This window comes from Cryptomeria japonica, chromosome 9 (genome assembly GCF_030272615.1).
Source record: "Cryptomeria japonica chromosome 9, Sugi_1.0, whole genome shotgun sequence".
NCBI lineage: Eukaryota > Viridiplantae > Streptophyta > Pinopsida > Cupressales > Cupressaceae > Cryptomeria > Cryptomeria japonica.
Genome location: NC_081413.1, coordinates 84896548 through 84919100, shown reverse-complemented (window position 1 = coordinate 84919100; position 22553 = coordinate 84896548). Strand labels below are relative to the sequence as shown.

Genomic DNA, 22553 nt, shown 5'->3' with positions numbered 1-22553 from the left:
CATTATGTCAAAATAGAATTACCCCAGGTAATGTCCACTGTAAATTTGAATCGCTTTTACAACATTTATGACTTTTAAACGAAATGCCCTTGCATCTCTGTAGACATATATTGCAGTTTGCATAATGTGGATGCTAACATAATGTAAACTAACTCAGTTTTACGTCTTTGTAGAGTTCAAAGAACTCACACAATTCGATATAAAGACTAGCAATTGTATTAAGATAGCCTGCATCAGAAGGATAATATTTCATGAAGACCCAAGTAAAGCAGTAATATTTTGAATGCGTCAGAAAACATTGAAAATTGAAGAACAAAACAATTGAAAAACAAAAATATTTATGTTGTCGCTGGAAATAGAATAAAACCCATCTGGATCTACCTTAAATGGATCTCCCTCAGCCATTATCAGGTTCAGTATATTAGCAAGTTTTGACATGTTTTCTTCGGACATAACAATACATAGGATTTTAGAGTTCCACCAAACCTGTAGCCCCCTGTAAACAATAAAGATCTTCCTTCTGATAGAATTTATCTTCTTCAGTCCTGCCATTAAGGATCAAATCTACACTCTTATGATACATCTGGCTTAGGATACGGATACCATGTTTGTCATGCACTTCCATTTATTGTAAAGCTTAAACATGTTTTCTGTATATTATAAGATCAGGAGATTTCATATATCAATCCTTGTGTAGCAGCCAGTTATAGCAGTTATCAGTTCAACTATGTATCGATTGCATACATAAATACCGAAGAAGATACTCATTGGATGAACAAGTATCTGCTAGGTCTTGGTGTAACCTAGTCAATGCCTTTTGTAATGACCTTAAAGCTGGAAGAAAATCTTTGCAATTTTCTTGAATTGATTGACCATGGGTTTTACAAAGCTCCTACAAGACAAACCAACAAGATGAGAATTATGCACACTTATCTTAGTTTGACTTGCCTATGTTCACTTAATGTACCAGCCATATCTGTGGCAGAAGGCTAATGGCATCAAAAGACAAACCTGAGACCACTGAAGAAGAAATTCAAGATGGGGAGAGCCTTCCAAATACTCAGCAAATGTTTCAATTAACCTGCGCAAATACTTTGATGGAACTGCAGCAGCAATAGTGGCAACATCCTTTGGTTGCACACAGACGATACACTTCCTGATCAAGCTAGCATCATTCAGACGAAGAGCAAGAACTAGTGCCCTCAGATGTTGACCTTGGCTGAGTGCACCATCTACTGCCTGAAACATAAGTAAAAAATGACCATTTGGTTAGATTCATTTCCATTTGTGAATTCTTTAGGGGCTGTTCATTTTCTCAGAAGTAGCAAATTCCAAGCAACAATAAACAACTTTATAGGATAAACATTCTAGCTGCCAGGTTCTCAATTAAAACAGGATGACATGAAAAAAATGAAATTAATGTCCTGTCTAGCATAAATCAGAAATTATTACTGTAATACAATGTTGATTTATAATAGAGCATCTGACATTCACTCTCAGCCTGTGGTTACACACATACTGCAGTCAAGATATGCCACTGCTCATCCAGTTTCTATTTGTGACTTCCTCCACCCGGTTGTCTTCAAGATTATATGGGAAGGTAGGAGGATGAAAGCAAGAACACTAAGTACGAGGATACAGCATTTGTTCAACAAAAATAGTGTCAGACCATTTATTAAAGTAACATCTATAAATGAGCTTGAATACTCATTTCAGTGTCTTAAGTTCTACGTCAATGCACAAGTAGTAATGAATGTTTATCTCACGTCATTCAGGTTTTCATACCAGATACCAAGCATATCATGACTTGAAAAAGAATGTGCAAATAATTGACATCTAGTCAATACCTCTGGTGTGACATCCATATCAAGATCAGTTGGATCAAAGACAAAAGAGTCATCTATTGAATACATCAACACTCCTTCTGTGGTTGCTGCTGCCCATGATCTCCCAGTTGATGACATTCTCAAGCATTTTGTATAAACAACAGGTCGACCATGATTAGATGCAGTTCCTGGTAAACCCTCTCCTAGTAGTCCCCTTTCTTGTCGATCCAGCCCTCCTTCAATGTCACTATCTTCATCATCAATCAGAGCCATTGGACCAGCATCAGTCATGTCTTTTGAGTTCAAAAAATCTAGAACGCCATCAAGAGAAAGGTTACTGGATATTTGAAATCGCCGAAGTAATACCTGTAACAATCAAGAGAGATAAACAGTAATGTGATAAGTTCAACACTTAATCCATTCAACCAGAGCAATTGTATTGCTTTATGCCATCAATGACAAAGCAAATATTCATTATGCAATAAGGAGAACTCAAAACTTGATTTTTAAGGATTTAAATTTGTCCATCAGAAATATCATATTTAATATCATCATGGAAATTAAAAAAGCATATTTAATATCATCATGGAAATTAAAAAAGCATATTTAATATCATAATGAAGAAGTCATATAACCACCAACAAAAATAGAATGTATAACTGATAACACAACCCTGCATTTTCAGAAAGTGTAGTACTGGTCCATAATACAATGCTTCTATCAAGACAGTTTATTTACAATTCATTACAACATTTATTCTACTGTTGAAATAACATCAAATGAATAGTAAATTGCAAGTTGTTGACAAAAGATTGAAACTACGGATCAAGTCATTCTTAGCACCCAACAAATAGATGAACAGAGACAAATTGATCTGGCATAGCAGCAAGGCACTGGAAATATCTATAGTTTATATTCAAACAATAAGGGAATACACTCAGCTCAAAATTGAGACAAGTATTTATCTTGGAAACCCTAAACCAGCCTGAAATATGGACTTTGTACATTCCTTAAGATCAATTATGCAAGTACAAAGAAATGATGGCACCACCTCTAGGGCAAAAGAATAAGATACTCCACCATGGAATTATCTTCAAATCCTTTCTACTCTGCTCTTCTATCCCTCACTTCTAAACACAATGGAATTCTCTTCAAACTTCTACTCTTGTCTTCTATCCCTCAATTCTGACTCTCAAGGGTAGGAGGAAATCTAGTAGTGACATTTCATCTTCCACTCTCAACCCAGATTTATGTACATTGAAGTATCTATATACATGCTAATTATATTATTTCATTAAATTAATATTGGATATACTCTTGGGACATACAGGCTAAGATCATACCTCCCAGGTAAAGATGTTTTTGTCTCCAAAAGTTAAAACTACTCTTGGAGATTTGGAAACAATTCGGTCAATTTGACTTGTTTGGTGTGTTCTTTGGGACATACAGGCTAGTACTCCTATTCTCCTTGCCTTAGCAGTCAGTGCTGGTGTTAGAATGGTAACCTATTCAACAGGTCCAAAACTATCCGATGCCAAAGCATCAACTATTAGATAGCTTTTACTCTTCAATCCCTTTCAGTAATGAAGATTCAAAAGATTTCAAATTCGCCAATATTTAAAACTGAATGTATCTTCATGTATGCAGACAAATCAAGCTCAAAAGTATTGCCAAAACTGATTTTCAACTTTTGATGGGCTGTCAGCTGTAGCAGAAGAATTTCAGTTTTTTAACTTCACTTTTCCACCTTTTCTTGTAAAAAATGAAACCACGTCATACATTTCTTTGATCCATAATTTCCTGATCCTAAGCTTGTAAAATCACAAAACAAGCAATTGTGCTGTGCTACTTGATTAGAAATTAAATGACAGTCAAGAGGGGAAGAGAAGAATTAAGAACAACATATTTATCCTAGAAGCCCACCAAAGAAAGAAAAAACGGACTCTGGCAGTGGCAATTGCCTACTACCTATAGTATGTAGTTAGTTGACATGTGCAATAAGTGTGTGAATGATATGGAAACAATCCACCCCTTGTTCCATTCAATAGGACCTCGGCAATGGTGTTATTTACTCCATTCGCTGCATATCTCCATTGTTTGCCTATCATTCTATGCTCCTTATCTTATGTCTCTCATCTCTTGGAAGTACAACACATGTTTATTCTCCTTAACTGTGGAAGAAGACAATACAACATACAATTGTCACCTCATCCATCAATCTGATAAGGCAAAACATACAATTTTCCTCCTGTGCCTTTTATAAACCAACACAAGCCTCTATTTATAACTTTCTTATGACAACAAAGAACTGAACCCAAGAACAATTTCGATTGTCACTAGAAATTGTACAGAATGTTAGGAATATCAAATCATTCTTGTGTCTTTAGAATACTTACAATAATCATTTTTTGGATTTGTTAGGTTTGTTAGTATGTTGGTTATGGTTTGTCCTGTGTGAGAAAAAATATGTATCATCTAGAATAATATAATATTGCATTTGGTTGTACGAGTGTTCGTAGGGGTTTGAGTTGTTAGAGTAACTTGTCTATGTAAAGGAGTTGTTGTAGGAGCTCTTCTACAATATGTTACCATCCAAATGCATGTGATAGCCAAGCTCTTGAGGAACTTAGTAATGAGGAGACTAACCTAGTGTGCTTCATTATAAAAGCATGTCATAATGTCGATATTCAATTGGAAGACAAGTTATTCTATTATAAATATCAAATGATGATTGCGGCAAGCAACTATAACAAATTTCAAAAGGGTATCTTTGAATACTTGAGTGGACTGCCCTAGATAAGGAATATTGTATGCAGCTAGGATTTTCATCCCATGTCTTAAGAATGTTCTTAATGTAGCCCCACAATAGTTAAACCAACAGCCTATTCAGTAGCTTAAGTTCACAGATGGAAGGTGGTCAATCTATGGAAGCTTTTATCCATCTTGTCCCACAAGTCACCCAGAACTCACTAAGAAGGTTGAAATGATTGACAAAAACAAAGAAAGACATTACATCATCTTGAAATTGGTAGTCATCCAATGAAGCCTGTGGAGGAGAATTCCCATGGCTTTACAGGAACTACTAAAAGAATATAGTAACGACCCATAGAAGCATTTATCTTTAAATAATAAATTATAATAAGTTCTATCAATAAATCTTTTATCACTGTCTCTGCAATAAGTTTCAAAAAATTGAATTCTCTGCTGATAAGATGTCATAAATCATGCTTTTTTAGTGAGTAATAGTAATTATTTGCCCTTAAATCAAAAGTTTTTGGTCACAAAAATCTAGGGTTGCACCAATTTCTTCTGATTTTTAGCCAATCCTAGAACAATAATTTCCTGATTAATCCCAATAAACTGAAAATATCTCTCTTGGTTTACCATAAAATTCCCTAGAAAGATATTTACTTATATTCAATATAACACCCCAACTCGCAATTTTTCTATTTCACTTGTGCTATAGAAACCTTTGATGAACCTAGAAACAGCATTTTGCATACTTAGCTGACCTGCATTTTCGCAAGTTAACCACTGCTTTCCCTAACCCCAAATGGCCTGAACTGTTCAAGCATGTGGTTCTCTGAGCAAAATTATTCAGCTTGTACCTCTTGGAATACAAAGCATGACCAACTTGTAAATGTGGAAATCAGCCCCACCTTATTGTGCAATAGCATAAGCAATCTTGCAAAGCTTGAGATTCTCACCAAAATCTTGAACATCTTCATACCCTTCTTCATAACCCTCATGAGCAAATGGTTTCAATTGCATCATGGTACTTAAGTTTAGGCAAATGGTGGCCTAGGCCCTAGACAATATGTCCAGCCCTTTATTTGTAATCTCTCTTGTATTTTATTACCAAATGAAATCATTCTAAGAAGCCCATTCATTTGAAACACCTTGCTTTGGGTTTATTGATTTACAACAGTTAGTGGTCAGTGTGGATGTTTCTTTTTCCAACAAGTAATGTTTCTACTTCCAAACCGCTTTCACATGTGAGTACAACACTCTTAACATAGATGGGATAATATCTCAGATACTGGAATCGTCCCGTAGCCTCTGGGTGCGGAGCCAGGTCCTGATCCAAGCCTGGTTCGGCCCTGGGTTCATACCTGGTTTGAGACACTCCAAAAATCGTTAGAGATGCCATGAATCACTTGCTGGGAATGGTCGGGAATCGCCGGAGTTGTTCTGGGAGTGTTTAATTGAGATTTCTTTTTTTGCCTCCATAGCTTTTATCGCTATAAAGTTTTTTAAAATTTATTTTTCCATATTTAATAATGTTTTGTAGAATATGTTTTTTATTTATTTATTAATTTTAAAGTTTTTTATAAATTCGTTTATATATTACAATATCTATTATAATATATATAAAATATTACATTATAATATATATTATTAGTATATTATATTATATTATATTATATTAAATTTACGAAAAAATGGAGGAAGCCCGCGACAAGCAAAGCGATTTACAGGAGGACGCCTTCGACAAGCAGAGCAATCTTGCGAAGACTGCTAGCCCAAGGAAATCTATCAAATGGCATACCCTGGAGGTCGACTGGGACGACTTTGGTATTAAACAGACAAGGTCGGAGGAAAGCAATGGTAACATCGACCGGGATACGAACCGTCGCACAGAAACAGGTTTGGACTCTGCAAATGGCATTTTTGAAATTGATCTATCCGAATGCATCGAGAGTGAGAAAGAGATTTTCGATCAACATGCCATCATTGCAAAAATTTTAGGGTCAAAACTATCAAGAAAAGACATTCAGGCATGGGTATTGGAACATTGGGGGAGTCACATAATGGTTAAATTTCTTCCAAAGGGTTTCTTTGTGGCAGTTTTTCCTTGCGAAGAGGATAGAGACCACATCATTACACTCCAAAATTAATTTCGAAAAGATCATCCCCTGTACATTCAGCCATGGTCCCCGAATTTTGACCCTACTTCGATGGCGGCTTATGACAAACCAATGTGGATTCCTTATATAACTTGCCAATTGAATATTGGAGCGAGGCCTACCTGGAAATGATTGGAAGATCCCTTGGCACGCTGCTAGAAATTGATGAAAAAATTGTGGAAGGAGACCTTTGCACATATGCTAGACTAAAAATTGCAGCCATAAAAACAGTTCCTTCTTCAGTTATGCTCCACACCACAGACAAGAAATGGAAGCAGCATATTGAAATTGAGAAGGAAATTGAGGTTTGTTCTCGGTGTGGAAGCAAGTATGGAGGACTAAAGAAAAAACATATGAGGAGAAGCAGGATGCCTGTTCGAGTTCTCCCATCGAAAATACTTCATTGAACGATAAACAAATCCCGAACAGTGCCGCTATGGTGTTTCCAACTGATGAACCCGTGGTGGAAGAAGATTTGCAGATATCTGAATCGGACACTGCTGAGCAAGGGAGTGACAATGATGACTTGAACATCGTGGACCCAAGAAACATCAACCAATCTGCAAACGTCATACTCGGTAGAGCAAAAGCCACAAGAGGAAGGAAGAGTCACAAAACAGTTAGGGAGCAGAGGGCAAACGAAAAGGGCATTGTTAGTATGATGAAATTTTTGAACTCGGACAAGGGAGGCGAGGCCTCCCTTGGGGGAAGATGAGGATGACTTCATGGAATGTCAGGGGCCTCTTGGCTCCTGACAAAAGACGCCTGGTCAAGAGAACCATGGCCAAGTTAGACTCAGACGTGTATATGCTCTGGGAAACTAAATTGAATAAGGAAAAGGCGGGTGAATTCATCAAATTCTGCTATAAGTGGGAAGGTATATTTCAGGATGCCAAGGGTTCGGCTAGAGGCTTGGGAATCATGTGGAATGCTGCCAAAGTGGAGGTACATCCCATTGCTTCCCGTGATCACTGGATGGCGTGCATTATTACCTACAAACAATCCAACATTTCATATCCACTATTCAATGTCTACGGCCCCTGTAAAACGGAGGAAAAGTTAAGAGTCTGGAATGAGGTGTATAATCAAACATGCTAATTGGATGGTGGTAAGGTCATTGCTGTTGGGGACTTCAATGCCATCTTAGACATTGATAAGAAGATGGGTGGCCTCCAGAAGCCCACCAAAGTGATGGAAGATTTTTGGGACTTTATAGCGAATTGCAAATTGGTGGATATCTATCCAAAGAATGGTAGATTCACTTGGACTAACACAAGACTGAATTTTGCAAATATATCAGAAAGGCTGGATCGTTTCTTGGTTGGGGAATGGTGGATTAATGGAGATTACTCTCTAGAAACTGAGATAGTGCCTCAATTTGGATCGGACCATCTACCTTTGTCTTTATCCATTGCACATGAGGTGAGAAATCAGAAAAACTACTTTAAGTTCCAAAGCATGTGGTGGAGGGATGAAACACTCCTTGACAACCTAAAGATTTGGTGGCTGGAAGGCAACATATACTATGGCTCTCCTAGTTTTAAATTTATCAAGAGAATGCAATTCTTAAAAAGCCGGATAAAGGACTGGAATAAGAACACATTTAAAAACATCTTCGCTGAGAAAGGTAGAATTGAGGAAAAATTGGAAGAAATTGGCAATAAGGTAATGCAGTCTGGCATGACAAATAAGGAATATAAAATGGAAAAGGCCTTGAAAATGCAATATTTGGAAATTCTCAAGAGGGAAGAGCTTTATTGGAAGGACAAATCTAGGGAGCTCTGGATTTATGAGGGGGATCTTAATACAAAATTTTTCCATGCATCGTCAAGAGCTAGAAGGATCAACAATAGAATTTGCTCAATCAAGGATAAGAATGGGATACTAAAAACCTCGGATAAGGACATGGAACGAATTGCTCTTGAATACTTTGAAGATATTCTAGGAAGCCCTGAGGAAAGAAACACGAGCACACAAGCAGTCATTGAGGAAGTCATTGAACCCTTGATATCCAGATCTGACAGCGACATGCTTGTGGCTCCTTACTCTTTGGAGGAAATCAGATTGGCTACCTTTGCACTTCACCCACACAGAGCACCTGGACCGGATGGCTGCACGGCAGAACTCTTTCAAAAAGGATGGGAGTTCATGGGAAAGGATATATGGGCTGTGGTGGAAGAATTTCGGAAAAAACACAAGTTTGTTAAGGAAATGAATCACACTATTATCTGCCTCATTCCCAAAAAAGTGGATTGCGACTCCATGGCTAATTATAGAACAATATCTCTGTGCAATACTATCTACAAGATAATCTCCAAGGCTATGGCTGAAAGATTGAAGAAATTGCTCCCCAAGCTAGTCTCTGAAAATCAGAATGGGTTTACTCCGGATAGGGAAATTGCGGACAGCATCATATTGGTTTTAGAAGTCATTCATTCACTACACAAAGAAAAACTAAAAGGTATGATCGTTAAACTTGATGGAGCTAAAGCTTATGATAAAGTAGTTTGGAGCTTCTTGTACCTAGTCCTTGTCAAATTTGGGTTTCTTGAAAAATGGATTAAATGCATAAAATTCTGCATTAGTACTGTTAAATTTTCAATACTCATCAATGGAAGTTTAAGTGGTTTCTTTGAAGCCACGAATGGCCTACGGCAAGGAGACCCGTTGTCTCCTTCACTATTTGTGCTTATGGCAGAAGTATTGGGGAGATTAATTAAAATAAGGTATCACGAAGGCATTTGGAAAGGAATCAAAGTCCACAATCAGTTTGAGGCAATCACACACTCCCAATTTGCTGATGACACTATCATATTCGGTGAGGCTACCATCCGGGAAGCTTTGGATACCAAGAACACGCTAGAAGAGTATACTTTGGCTTCGGGTCAAGTTATGAACAAAGGGAAATCCCAACTGTTCTTCTTCAACACCAACAAACAAACACAGGGCAGAATTGCACAACTCTTGCATAAGCATTGCGGAGCTTCCAATCAAGTACTTGGGGGTGCAGATTAACAAGGGCCGCAGGCAATCACACATATTTGGGAAGATGTTACCAAGTCTTGTCAAACTAAATCTGAGAATTGGAAAAACAGATGGCTGACTCAAGCTGGCAGAATTACCATGATTAAGCCAGTCCTATCAGCAATACCTATATATAACATGTCATGTTTCAAAATGCCGTTTGCGGCTGGAAAAAGTCTGAATAACCTACTAAAGAAATTTGTGTGGGCTGGAGCCAAAGACATCAAGAAAATTCCACTGATCAATTGGGGCACTTTATGCCTTGTTAAGGAAGATGGCGGTGCTGGTCTTAGAAAAATGTAAGTACAGAATTCTGCTCTTGGTGCGAATCTAGCTTGGAAAATGTGTAAGGAACCTCAGAAATTGTGGTACAGATTGTTCCAAAAGATGTATCTGGATTCAGACGACACGAACAAAATTCTCACAATGGCTAACTCGGAGAGGGGGTCGGCAACTTGGAACTTCTTATGGGATAGTAGACACATTATCACAAACCATATTTCATGGCAAATTGGTAATGGCAGCACCACGCTGTTTTGGAGAGACTCCTAGGATGGGTTCCCTGCATTAGAGGATTCATTTGAAGATAAGGGATGGGTGGACATGGTGGAAAATTGTATAGGACAGCATGTGTGCAATTACATGGAAGGACAGGTAGATCAAAATGGCCTAAGAAAATGGAGGAAAATTGACACTGGGGATCCTTCATTGTGCGAAAAAACTATGGAAAGCAATCAAAGATAGGAAAATACCAATGTCTATGGAAGGAGATACCATAATCTGGTGTGCTGCGAAATCCGGAAGGTACAGCGCCAAACTTGGATATGAAGTTTAGAGGCAAAGAGGATCCATCAACAGTTAGCCACATAAACTGTGTTGGAACTGCAAAGTGCTCCCAAAAGCTAAGGCTTTCCTGTGGATCGCACTGCATAATAGAATCCTAACTGGGGATAGACTCAAAAATATAGGTATCTCAAGCCCTAACCGCTGTGTTATGTGTTGTGCAGAGGAAGAATCAGCAAGTCATCTACTCTTTTGGTGTCCAGTTGCGGAATATTGTTGGAATTGGTTCCTTGAAAGTATTAATTGGGTGATTGTTAAAAACGAAAGACTCTTCGACTTCATTCTTGCATGGCCAAACAATCAGAAGACAAAATGGTGTGATATATGGTTAATTGGACCTTCCTTACTAGTATGGCATATCTGGAAAGAAAGGAACAGGGGGATTTTCAAGGAGACATCATTATCACAGAGCATGTTGGTGGAAAAGATCAAAACTGCAATAGAAGAAGTAATGAATGGAAAGAAAATAATAGGCAGGACTAAGATATACACTAGATGGGATGCACAAATGGAGAAGAGATGGGTCCTTAAAGAGCCACAAATATATGTGCCCACATCAAAATGCCTTGATAGAAATTCCATCAGATGGAAAACCCCTCCATGGAGTTGGACAAAATTGAACTTCGACGGTGCTAGTAAGGGGAATCCGGGGGCATCAGGTATTGGAGCCATAATCCGGGATGATCAGGGCAATATCCTCCATGGGTTGCTTGGTGGCATTGGAGTTGCCACAAACAACGAAGCAGAGATTCGTGCACTGGAGGCAGGACTACGTCTCTGTGTTAGGCAAGGAATTTCTAGAATCATAATTGAGGGTGACTCTCAGATTATAATAGACAGGATCACTCGGGCAAGTTTTCATAACTGGCAACTCAACAAATGGGTTCCATTGATAAAAGAGCATCTAAAGAAAATTGAGAGCTACGAGATTGGGCATGTCTACAGAGAGGGGAATCAAGTGGGTGATTACCTTGCGAACCTTGGTGTGGGAGAATATGATGACCCTATTTACTTTTGCCAGACATCTACAACAGATGACATCAAAGGACACTGCCTAAAGGATTGCCAAAGATATCCTCGACAGGGGATCGGGTAGCATGTCTACAACCTTTTTGACCCTATCGACTACCGGGGCATTGTGGTGGCACCTGGATAAAAACGGGCGAAGTACGAGTCCAAGACTGTGAACTGGAAAATGTCCCTTTGGTGGCAAGATCACATGGCCCCCGAACAATCCATCATGATGCCTAGAAGTTGCTACTACATCGATAATGGCACTTTGCAGAATGGACGATCCTAACAAGATATGGGCAGGGTTCATTTGATTGAAATTACAAAACACAACCATATATGGTGAAGTCGCTTGGCAAAAGCAAAATAGGAAAGTTCGAGTACCGTTTCGGGAGCTTTGCAGAGACAAATTTGGGCAATGGCATACTTTGGAAGGGTCAGTTGTGTGAATTGTGATAACACACTGAATATGCAGTTGAGAAACCTATTTCGCACTGAAGATTATGTGTATGACTCTGTTCGGGGGCTCGTGGGCATCACTCTAAATTTTGATAGACATCGGTGCGATGCTATGGTGTTGGAAGCCGTTCTCCTGCATCTGGTGGATATCATCGACTCGGGGGAGCGTGTGGTTGAGCTGCTTGCAGGGTTCATAAAACCATTTATTGCGGATAGTGTTGCAAACGCCATTCTGAGTATGGAGGAAGAAGTCAAGGTGAGCATACTGAAAATATATTTCCAATTTGAAAACTACCTACCCTCTGAGCCGGGGGATGATGGCGATGAAGAAGGCAATGTGGATGGGGAAGATCGTGAGGATTCTGCAGAGGATGATGGATCTATAGATAGTGACACCATTCGTGAGATGGCCCGCAGGAAAGTTTGGAAGGATGAGCACGAGAGATTGAAGACATTTGGAGAGCATGTGTGGGAGATATTTAGGTGTGCTGTATTCAATGGAAATATGGAACCTTTTCGAAGGGTAACTGAGTCTGATGATTGGTGGCTTCCAAAGAACTCCACCCGCAATGCAATCAGCATTGGTGAATTCGTTGTTGTAATCTATCAAGCCATTGGGGGACAGGTGTAATTTCAGGATAGGGTTGGATTAGAATTTTGGGTTTATTTGGATAGTGTGGGATGATAGTTTTGGATCTATATGTAATTTTGGGTCTCTGTGTATAGAAAATGCTGGTAATACATAGTCGAGTGGGTCTCTCTTGCATAAAACTATATGTAATTTTCATACTATCATGCAATATAGGGAGCTACCCCCATTAATGGTAGTACTTATCTTAAAATATATATATATATATATATATATATATATATATATATATATTGTACCCGTTCCCGTACCCGTAGCCGAATCGGTAACTTAGGATAATATTGAATAGTTTTGTTTTTTTTAACTTGGAATGGTAAAGTACCAGTTTCCTTTGTTGCATCAACATGGCTACCATAGGCTTGAAGCATTCGTCTCTATCTCAAAAGGCTTCCTGAAATTTCACGAGGTTAAAATGGGTATTGGCTGAGTTTGTCTTGGCATGTCTTAAAAGCATTTTGTTGAACTTTCCCCAAATGAATGGCTCACTACTTGAAGTCAATAAGCACAAAGGAGCAGTTAAAGATGAGAAAGAAGCTATTAATTTCTGCATTATGTGGACTACACCCAAAAAGTTTCCCACTTCATGCAAATTAGTCAAGATTGGCCAAGAAATGATAAGAAGAATTTTTTCTAAGATCTACATTCAATTCGCCACCACCTATTACATACCCCTACTAAACCACAGATTCTTGTGCAAATTCACATTTTATCAAATTCAACCTCAATTAATTACCTTAAAAGGTTTTAAGGATTTGCCTTTGTTGCACATCTTCCTCTCGTGCAGAACTACACAACAAAATACACAATCACAAAAGTATCAAGGTATGGGCAGATGAATGTCATACATTAACACATAAGTGTTGCTAGTGCCATGCATATGTTATAACCCTAGGGTTTATAGTTTATTAAATATTTGTCAGTTACCTATTTTCATCCAATAAATGATTAGCTCATAACAGTCACTCTTCAAAGCATTTCAGAACTTGAAGACAGCTCAGCAAAGAATTCAACACGTAGAAATTCCATGGCAGTATAATAGGTACTGATTTTAATTGATATTATTCAGGAATCTGAAAACAGTTAGAAGTCTTACAAAATTCGCTGCTATACAGTCTCCTTAAGACATGCTTGAAATTACTACGGAGAGAGGCAATTGAGATTGATAGACATCAATACAACATCAATAAAGATTAATCAAAAAACTAAGTGTTTCACTTGATTAAAGGTTATTAATTAATAATTTAATTGTTATAATTATTATTTAATGCTATATTTACATTTATTTAATATTGTCATCTAGCATTAATTAATAATTAGTATTGATGATAAAACACGGAAAAATGCTTAAGGGAAAAATGACAATAAAAGACAGTTTTTTAGGTTTTAATAATATTTTTTCATATTGTTGCACTGACCAAGTTTCTATGCAACTTGCCAGGTCTGAATGAGTCACAATGAAAAACTTGCTGATTAACTCACGAGTTAGTTGCAAGCTTTTCAGCAGGCTCAGCTGGCAAGTCATGGCAAGTTACTCGTCCTATTAAAAACTTAAAGAGTATTCACGAAATTTTAGAACCATGGTATTGACTTCTTTCTCTATATTTAGTTTAAACTTTAACCCGGTTATTTATATATTATATATATATAAAAGCATCCCTTGTTCCTAAGCTTATCAGTCATCATGATTATGGTCCACAATGTTGTGGTTTGAAACATCAACTCATTACAAATCATTTCACTAGTTTTATCCAGAGGTATCTCATTACTAAAATGGAAACTATTTGATTGATAATTATATAAGTTAAAATTTGTGCCTTATAACCTGATCGGCTGATCCATAAAGTCACATGGCTCGCATCACACATTGCACCCTCCATAGTTCACATTTGGGAGCATAACCAAGATATAAAACATCAGAACCCAACACAATGCATTAACTCCTACAATGGGCATATAAAGTTCAACCATGAACTTAAGGGATTAACCAGAAAACCTCCATCCCTGCCACTAAAATCAGGAATATGCCCTATGGCATTTTGAAGAGTTACTTTATCTAAAAGACTAAAACATTAGATGAGACCAACTCTCATCGAGAGAAAATCAACACTGAGCATATTAATCCTGCACTTATACTGATTACCTACATGTTTTGCAAGTGTCCTTCCTAAAATTAAGTGTGAAACATGCTACCAATATTTATACTATATACAAGTCATATGGCACAGTTCAAAGCCTCTCAAGCTTCATACATCTATTATTCAAATGGAATCTCTGTACTGACTAATTCGGTAGCCTTGTGCTGAAAATCACAAAAAAATTTAATCGACAAGATGGCTAAAGCCTAATATGTAAGGAGACAGCTTCATACAGAAATAGGTCTTAAAAATGATGAATATTATAAGAAACAATTAAAAATGATGAATATTATAAGAAACAATCTTTAGAACAGATATGGGAGCTGAATAGAAAAGCATGGCTCACAAGCATGCACGAGGCACTAAGAATACTAGGAATGATGTTTAAAGATTTTTAATCTCTTGTAAACAACCAATAAAATTACAATATAAAAGGTAAAATCTAGGGTAAATAACAATGTCAATATAGAGGAATAAATCTATAACTTAATAGAAATGCAACAAATATTCATAGCCAACCTGTTCTTCGACATCATACATGCAGATGTATTTACTCTTGCCTGCTGCTATAATGTAGCTACCATCAGCAGAGTAGCATAAACTTGTAAAGCACTTCCCTGAGCTTGAATTAGCTGCTGTCCTGCGATCACCCATTAGCCTTCCTCCTGCAATGTCTCTCCGACCCTCAATAGTACACATAAGCTGACCCTCAATTGGGTCCCAAAAATGAATCTGACCATCTAGTGTACTACATGCAAGCTGCTTTCCATCAGGGCGATATGCAACTGTTAGAACATCATGAGTGTGGGCAAATTTCTCTACTGCACCTTTACTCTCAAAAACATCCCACAACCTAACAGTTTTGTCCCACGAGGACGACGCTAGAATTGTCTGCAATGTCAGGAAAAAAGTACATTGTCAAGCTGTATCAAGGCAAAGTTCAGCTCTAGATTAAAATATTGCCCCAACTATGTAAGCCCAACAATAAATTCAAATTGAAGGAAAAGGAAATAAGAGTCCCATGACTGGTGAGAACTAACATTTTTTAAATAAAAGCAAACTAACTCCAATTGTACACAAAAAATAACGATTGTTTTTAAGTTGTATTGTTAGCAGAGTGTCATTGCAGGTAAGATTTCTAGAGAAATCTACATAATGGATAAACATGCATAAAATTCGTCAGACAACTTGCTTACAATAAATAATCATATTATAGCCTTCGATGCTTTATAGCTCTTTGTGAAATCTTTTTTCAAAGATGATAATAAAAAATCATTGTCTCTATCAGCAAGTGTACAGAGGATACCATCCAATATCTTTTCCACGTAGCATTATAGGAAATTTAATTCATTTTCATAGATTTGGAGGTCTCACAAGCATGAATTCTTGAAAAAAGTAATTAATGTCCCACAAACATTAGACATCTTAAAATAAATATGTTATCAAAAGCAGGTGCCAAACAAATTACAAAAAAGAGGGCAATGTAGGTCCTGAACAGAATTGGCATTTTATTGCTCATGGCAAATGCAAAGCAATTGAGCTAATCTTGCGATTTTCAAGCCTTGACCTTGTGACACCATGAATATTCCCAGGCATCACACGGTGACCAAAAACATCCATATAATTTGTGTACCCATTTATTGTAAGAGTTGTTGATCAACCCCACAATAATCCTAGGATCACATACAACCAAAATAAATCTTCACACAAGAGAGACGCAATGCTATGAAGCCTGATAATTCATTAGATGCAAAAATAAAAAGGTACAATATACAATGAAGAAATCCTTGTTATAAAAACAAGGATGAAACCCTAGGTAGAATAAGATCATGGCATATGTCTTAATTCTAAGGAAATGAGACACGAAAAGTAAATGACCCAACTAAGCTTATGCATCTAGTCTGAACAAAGGACCTAATTAGGTAATATACCATGTTCACACTAACAAATATATCTTCAAATTCCAAACTTAAATTACTTCCCATAGGATGATACTTTTCTAACTTTTGCAACACACTTATGCACAGTAATTGCTAGCTAGAGTATGACAGCTCTCAGATCATTTCAGATAAGTTTGAAGTGATGCTGTAATCCAAATATCTCATTTAAACAAATCTCAATGTTTCATTAGTTTCTGCTTGTAGATAAATAATCTTAGTCTTAATCAATGGTCATTGAATTGTGCACAGCCTCCTCAATTCCTTTTTGATTTAGAACATATATATGTCAATTTAATGTATGTTTTTGATATTGATAAAAGATGGATTTTGAAAAGGCTCGTAATCCTTTATTTTACAGCAGCCATTAGCCAAATGGAAAGAGTTGCATGAGGTATGTGACTTGTCAAAATCACCAAAACAGAAGAAACAACCAAAAAAAGGACCAGCAACAGAACAGCAGTAAAACAGAACAAAAAAACACAAAAATTGTTTGTTATCAGCCAGCTTCTGAAGTCCACTGGCAGCCTGTCACTCCTTGGTCAAGAAATTGATCTGATATGCGAAGGTAACTTCTAGGCAATCATCATCGAGAGCAATGGTTTCACCTGTTTGGCCTACGGTGTTGGCCCTAGTTCTTCTGAACAGGCCTTCCTGTTTCTTATCCCTCTACCATTTTTGAAGCTCCTTCTGCAGAACATAAAGATGGGAAGCAGAATTTTTTATTGTTTTCTTGCTAAATGCCACCACCTGGGACAAGTTCTCCAACTCCTAATTCCTCTGCATCATGAGAAATTACTTCTCTAGGGTCTCCCAATTCTAGAATGTGGTAGAAAACTTCTCCACCCTGCCACATGTCTTTATCACTCTATGTTCTTTGCTGGTCCTTTTACATGTTTAAACAGTTTCCACAACAATATTCAATTTTAGCAATCAAGCTGTATTCTTCTTTGACATGGGCTGATGACACTGCTCTCCATTTTTGTTGGTTCTCTACTGCAAAATGTATTTTGCACAATATTCACTGAATTAACCCCCTTTTTCAGCTATCTGTCATATGTAGAGGCCCAAATGATTACCATTTACAAAACAACCTTTAGACATCTTTAGATCTAACAAGAGCTATCAAGAGGTATTGACCAGTTCCATAAAAGAACTTGGAAGACTACAATCTTTGTCCACCTGTCATTTGAGAATCTTGATCCTGGAAATTGGCAACTATTGTAATTTATGTTTTAGAATATTATTTTATGTTGCCAAACCACAAACCTGTTGACACTAAACAATGCTTTATTACAGATAAGGCCCTTTTATTTCTTAATGTCAACTGGGTCAGAAAACCTAGATGCCATAAAGGTATATAAACTGCTTTCATGCGATCAGGAATACCATATGCTAAACTGACTTTGAATCAGACAATAAAGAAGTGGTACTTATGAAAAATAAAAATCCTATTGATATTGAGTGGCATGAACAAACTGAAATGTCTAGTAATTTGCCTTTCGAAAAAAAAATGTCTGTTGTAGAGTTTGCAAGAGCATTAAGCAAGCTTGAAAAGGATCAATAGTGAATTATCAACATAAATTAAAGTTCAAGTAAAAAGCTGTCTCGTACATTGGTCGGTGAAAATGCCAATCCATGCACAGGCCCTTCATGACCACTCATTACATCCAATAGTCGCCCCGTCTTCATTGACCAAACAAAAATCTGCAGTTTTACATGGCACAAGTTATTCATCAAATAAATGTTTAAAATTAAACATTCTAAAACAAATATGAAACTGTATGTGGGAAAAATCGATTAATAAAATTAAAAATGTAAAAAAAATATGTAAATACCAATCCACACACACACAGGACTTCGTCTACAGAAACGATTCTGAATAGCATGTGACATGTGCTTTAATCTGCAATGTTAAAAACCTACTATTAAAACAATCTTCTGAAACCAGTCCCAATAATAAATTACCTCATAAGAATCCAGTGTACCAGCACATATTACTTCACCACTTGGGTCTGCTGCTAACGAAACAAACTGTTTGGGAGTAGGAGTTGTAAAAGTCCGAAAATTTCTGTAGCGAAATAAATCCCAAGCACGCACTGTCCCATCAATTGATGCACTGAGGAGTGCATGATTGCCTGGCAGAAAATGAACAGCAGTAACTGCATTTGTATGCTCTGCAAAAGTTACAAAGCAGAAGCCAGAAGAAGCAGTCCAAACCTGTCAAATGCACCACAAGTAAAAATAACAAAGCTTATCATTAGATTTTCTTAAGTATCAATTAGCACAAACAAGTATAAACATAAAACTCCAAAGTTTTGAATAAAAAATGCAGCAAAACACGCTGATATGTCTGTGCATGCGTGTGCACATGCTAGGAATACTGAAACTATTCGAATTTAACAATACCATCCTCAGCCAGATAACTAATGAAAATTAAACAAACTAGCAGACAAACTTCGAACATATAAAAATAAGCAAAAAATGTGTCAACTTTGTTGCCCTCGGGCAATCAAGAATTGAGCGTAGAGTCTAGCATCTTTTTACATATTCAGATCAATGACAATGCATGAACAAGAATCTGGCTATTACAACTAACCTTGACTTTGTTGTCATCTGCTCCTGTTGCTAAAAGTTGTGAATCGGGTGAGAAGGCCAAACAATTAACATCAAAATAATGACCCTGCTGTTTCAATATATAAGTTTCTGATCGCCATTCCCACACAAGCAGCTGACCCAGTTTTGCACACCCAAAAGCCAACCAATTACCCAGCCCATTGAAAACAGCCGTAGTAATCTTCTCCCTTGTTATTGAAAGCAAATGAATACAAGTGAAATCTGGCATCTGATAGATTCCAAAAATTCCCGATGAGAACCCAACAACTACCAACTCGAGATCTGAATGATAATCACAAGCAGTCAAACGCGCCCCCGGCTGCATGAAAAATTCCTTCTTCAGTAACTCCCATCGCCCTTGGTGCAGACGTAACATCAAGTCTTCCCGTGTAGCCTTTGACTCTGGAACAGGATCAGCATTTTTAATGATTTCTTGACAACTGCCATCTGTCTCAGTTTTGTGGCCATTTTCCAGTCCACTATGAATTTCAGCTTTTAGGGAATCTGCAGCTAGGATATTCGTATTTTCTGGAACAAGGATTTTACTAGAGTTCAGGGTTTTAGTGGCTTCTGTAGAAAGCATTTTACGAGGATTTAGGGGTTTTGGGTTTTCAAAATTGTCGTTAGGATTTATCAGCACAGTAAAATCTTCTGCATCGTCCTCGTCCTCCCACTTCCTCTTACTGTCTGAATTTCTCACATTTAAACTAATGGCGGCATGTCCATTGTTAGAAATTACCTTATTTTGGAGAGAGTCTTCCAAATAAAATTTCCAGCTGAAAATCGCGCCGTCTTTTGAAACAGAATAAGCGCCGTCTATGACGCCCTTCGACACCCGAAAAAATGCGCCTACGATAACATCTCGGTGGCCCAGTAGCTTGACCGGCCGGTAGTTTTCCACAATTTTCAGGCAAAATATCCTGACACACAAGTCTTTTGAACCTGCAATTATCCAGTATCCGTCTGGGCTCCAGTCCAGGCAGGTTACGGCATCATTGCAGCCAGTTAAAGTCCGCACTAGTTCAAACGGCATAAATTCTTTTCTGAACCCCGGCGTTCTCCATGCCTGCACGGATTTCCCCACGCCGACAGCGAAGTGGGATCCGTCGGGACTAAATTTGATGGCGGCGACAGCACCTTTGAAGGAAATCCTGTGCAAAATAACACGGCGGTGCACATTTATGAGTAAGCATCTGCCTGCTTCGTCGACGGAAAGAAGTAGAGTTCCGTCGGGAGAGACAGCGATTCGCGAGATGTTTTTTGAGTTCTCGCAGGGGAGGGTCACAGTTTCAGATTTAACGAGGTCAATGACTGTCACGCGGTTGCCCACGGGCGTCAGCAATTGCGTGTTGTTTGACAGGATCGCGTTGCCGCCTCTGTAAGGAGCGCCCAGCAGATTCTTGAACCTGTAATTCATTCTTTCAACAGTCAGAAACCCTGATCCCTAAAGAAGGTTCAACCTCGGACTGTTAAGCAAAATCTTCAACATTGTAATTCATCACGTTGATAATCAGAGTTCTTAAGATTCTCGAGCAGTTTTTTAGTTCATATGGAGTGTCTCCTGAAGACTGGAAGAAGTTTTTGGATATATAGTTAGCCCTCAATGCACTTGAGACTACAGTTTTCTTATGCTCTGCAAAGCTGTAGCTCTAAAAAGGTTTAGGGTTTAAGGATATTCATTTTCTTCTTTCTGATTCTGCTTTGTTACGCCCCTTAGCTGAAGTGGACGACCTCTTTTAAAAAATCAACGGTTGAAAATCGCAGATAGGTAAGGATGCAAGACGAATGAAGTAATTTAAACCCTTAAATTTTTTGTTTGCTTCAAGTAATTTAAAACCTTAGATTTCCTATTTGAGTTTTCAGCGGTTTTCTATTTTAACATTTACTTTGTGAATATTATAAATAAATTTTTGTCCTCGATTATATTTTAAACATATAGTATTAAAAATTTAATTTATTTAAAATAATTTAGATAGTTAAGCAGAGAGGCATCCCTACAGTATGGATGTCAGCTATTCATGTACACAAAATCATCTCCTCAAATTTAGGTGACATCTTTGAATCCTGTCTTTTAAAATTCAATTCCCTAAAAATTAAAACCTTCAAAACACGAATGTAAAATAAATAAAAATCAAATGCATTTTAAAATTATAAATGCTGAAAATTTGGAGAATGTGAAAAACTGAATGCAAAATAAATTCAAATGCATTAATAACATTACAATGCTTTAAAAATGGTGAACGTGAATGCAAACTAAAATAAAATCAAATGCAAACTAAAATCAAATGCAATTTAAAATTATAAATGTTGAAATCTCGGAGAACGTGAGGTAGCCGTTTTGGCAAAAGAAGTATTCGATGCAGTTCTGTAGTTCAAAAAGTTTTAATCGCCACCATTGGATGGGAATATTATCCTATCACGCCGCCACTACTGATGCCATTTCTATACGACTCTATCATGCCGCCACCATTGAATGGAAATTTAGTGTTCCTTTGCAAGCGGAAAAGATAGCACGACAGACAGTTTTCATAACGATTCTTGGTTCAAAATTGCATGCATTATATTGCTTACAAATCTCTCTACAGTTTGTATTCGAAAACATACTATAAGTTTCCACAGTAACAAGCGTTCCACTAAATAGGTATGCAATTTGTCACAAGAATAATAATTTATTGTGCTATGTTTATGATTCTGAATGTCACTCATTATTTTGTTGTTCTACGTCAGTTTAGGTTTCCTTCAGTTTACATTTAACATTTTTATTTGATTGAATTTGTTCTTCATTTTCCAGGATATTTCGCAGCTTTGCAATTTGTTGCTAAGCTTACTTCAGATTCTACTTCGTAAGGTTTTTTTTTACATCTTTTTGAGAGAGATTTTAATTATACTGTACATGTTGTCAAGGAAATACTATTCAATAATTAAACCCACGAGTAGTGTAATAGATAATGGAGGGTTTACATTATATGAATTGTGTAAAACTGGAATCCAAAAGTTGAAAACTATATTATTTATTTTATTTAATTGTTTTTTTTTAACTATTATATATATCATTTTTAAAAATTTGAATGTGTATTAATAGTTTGATCTTATCCCCTAATATTCATGAGGATAGTTGCCTACACCTCCAAACTTGCTTCCAACCA

The 22553-nt window shown here is 37.3% G+C and overlaps 1 protein-coding gene across 1 annotated transcript; it reads right to left on the bottom strand.

Moving 5' to 3' along the window:
* Positions 1-275: 275 nt before the first annotated feature.
* On the bottom strand, positions 276-21152 carry LOC131030213 (periodic tryptophan protein 2). Its single transcript, XM_057960933.2, has 7 exons — positions 19391-21152; positions 18760-19011; positions 18406-18498; positions 15374-15745; positions 1848-2192; positions 1012-1239; positions 276-892 (listed from the first exon to the last, which is right to left on the bottom strand). Exons 1-7 carry the CDS (start codon positions 20822-20824, stop codon positions 722-724), a joined length of 2895 nt encoding a protein of 964 aa, XP_057816916.1. The 5' UTR covers positions 20825-21152; the 3' UTR covers positions 276-721.
* Between the last annotated feature and the right edge of the window lie 1401 nt (positions 21153-22553).

What these genes read in the sequence shown, in the direction of transcription:
- LOC131030213 (XM_057960933.2), bottom strand. Translation starts at nt 20,824, where the DNA reads ATGAATTACAGGTTCAAGAATCTGCTGGGCGCTCCTTACAGAGGCGGC. An exon ending in CAGATGACAACAAAGTCAAG is followed by an intron (nt 19,012 to 19,390) that starts GTTAGTTGTAAT and finishes TGCATTTGACAG; the next exon opens with GTTTGGACTGCTTCTTCTGG. An exon ending in TGTATGATGTCGAAGAACAG is followed by an intron (nt 2,193 to 15,373) that starts GTTGGCTATGAA and finishes TGATTGTTACAG; the next exon opens with GTATTACTTCGGCGATTTCA.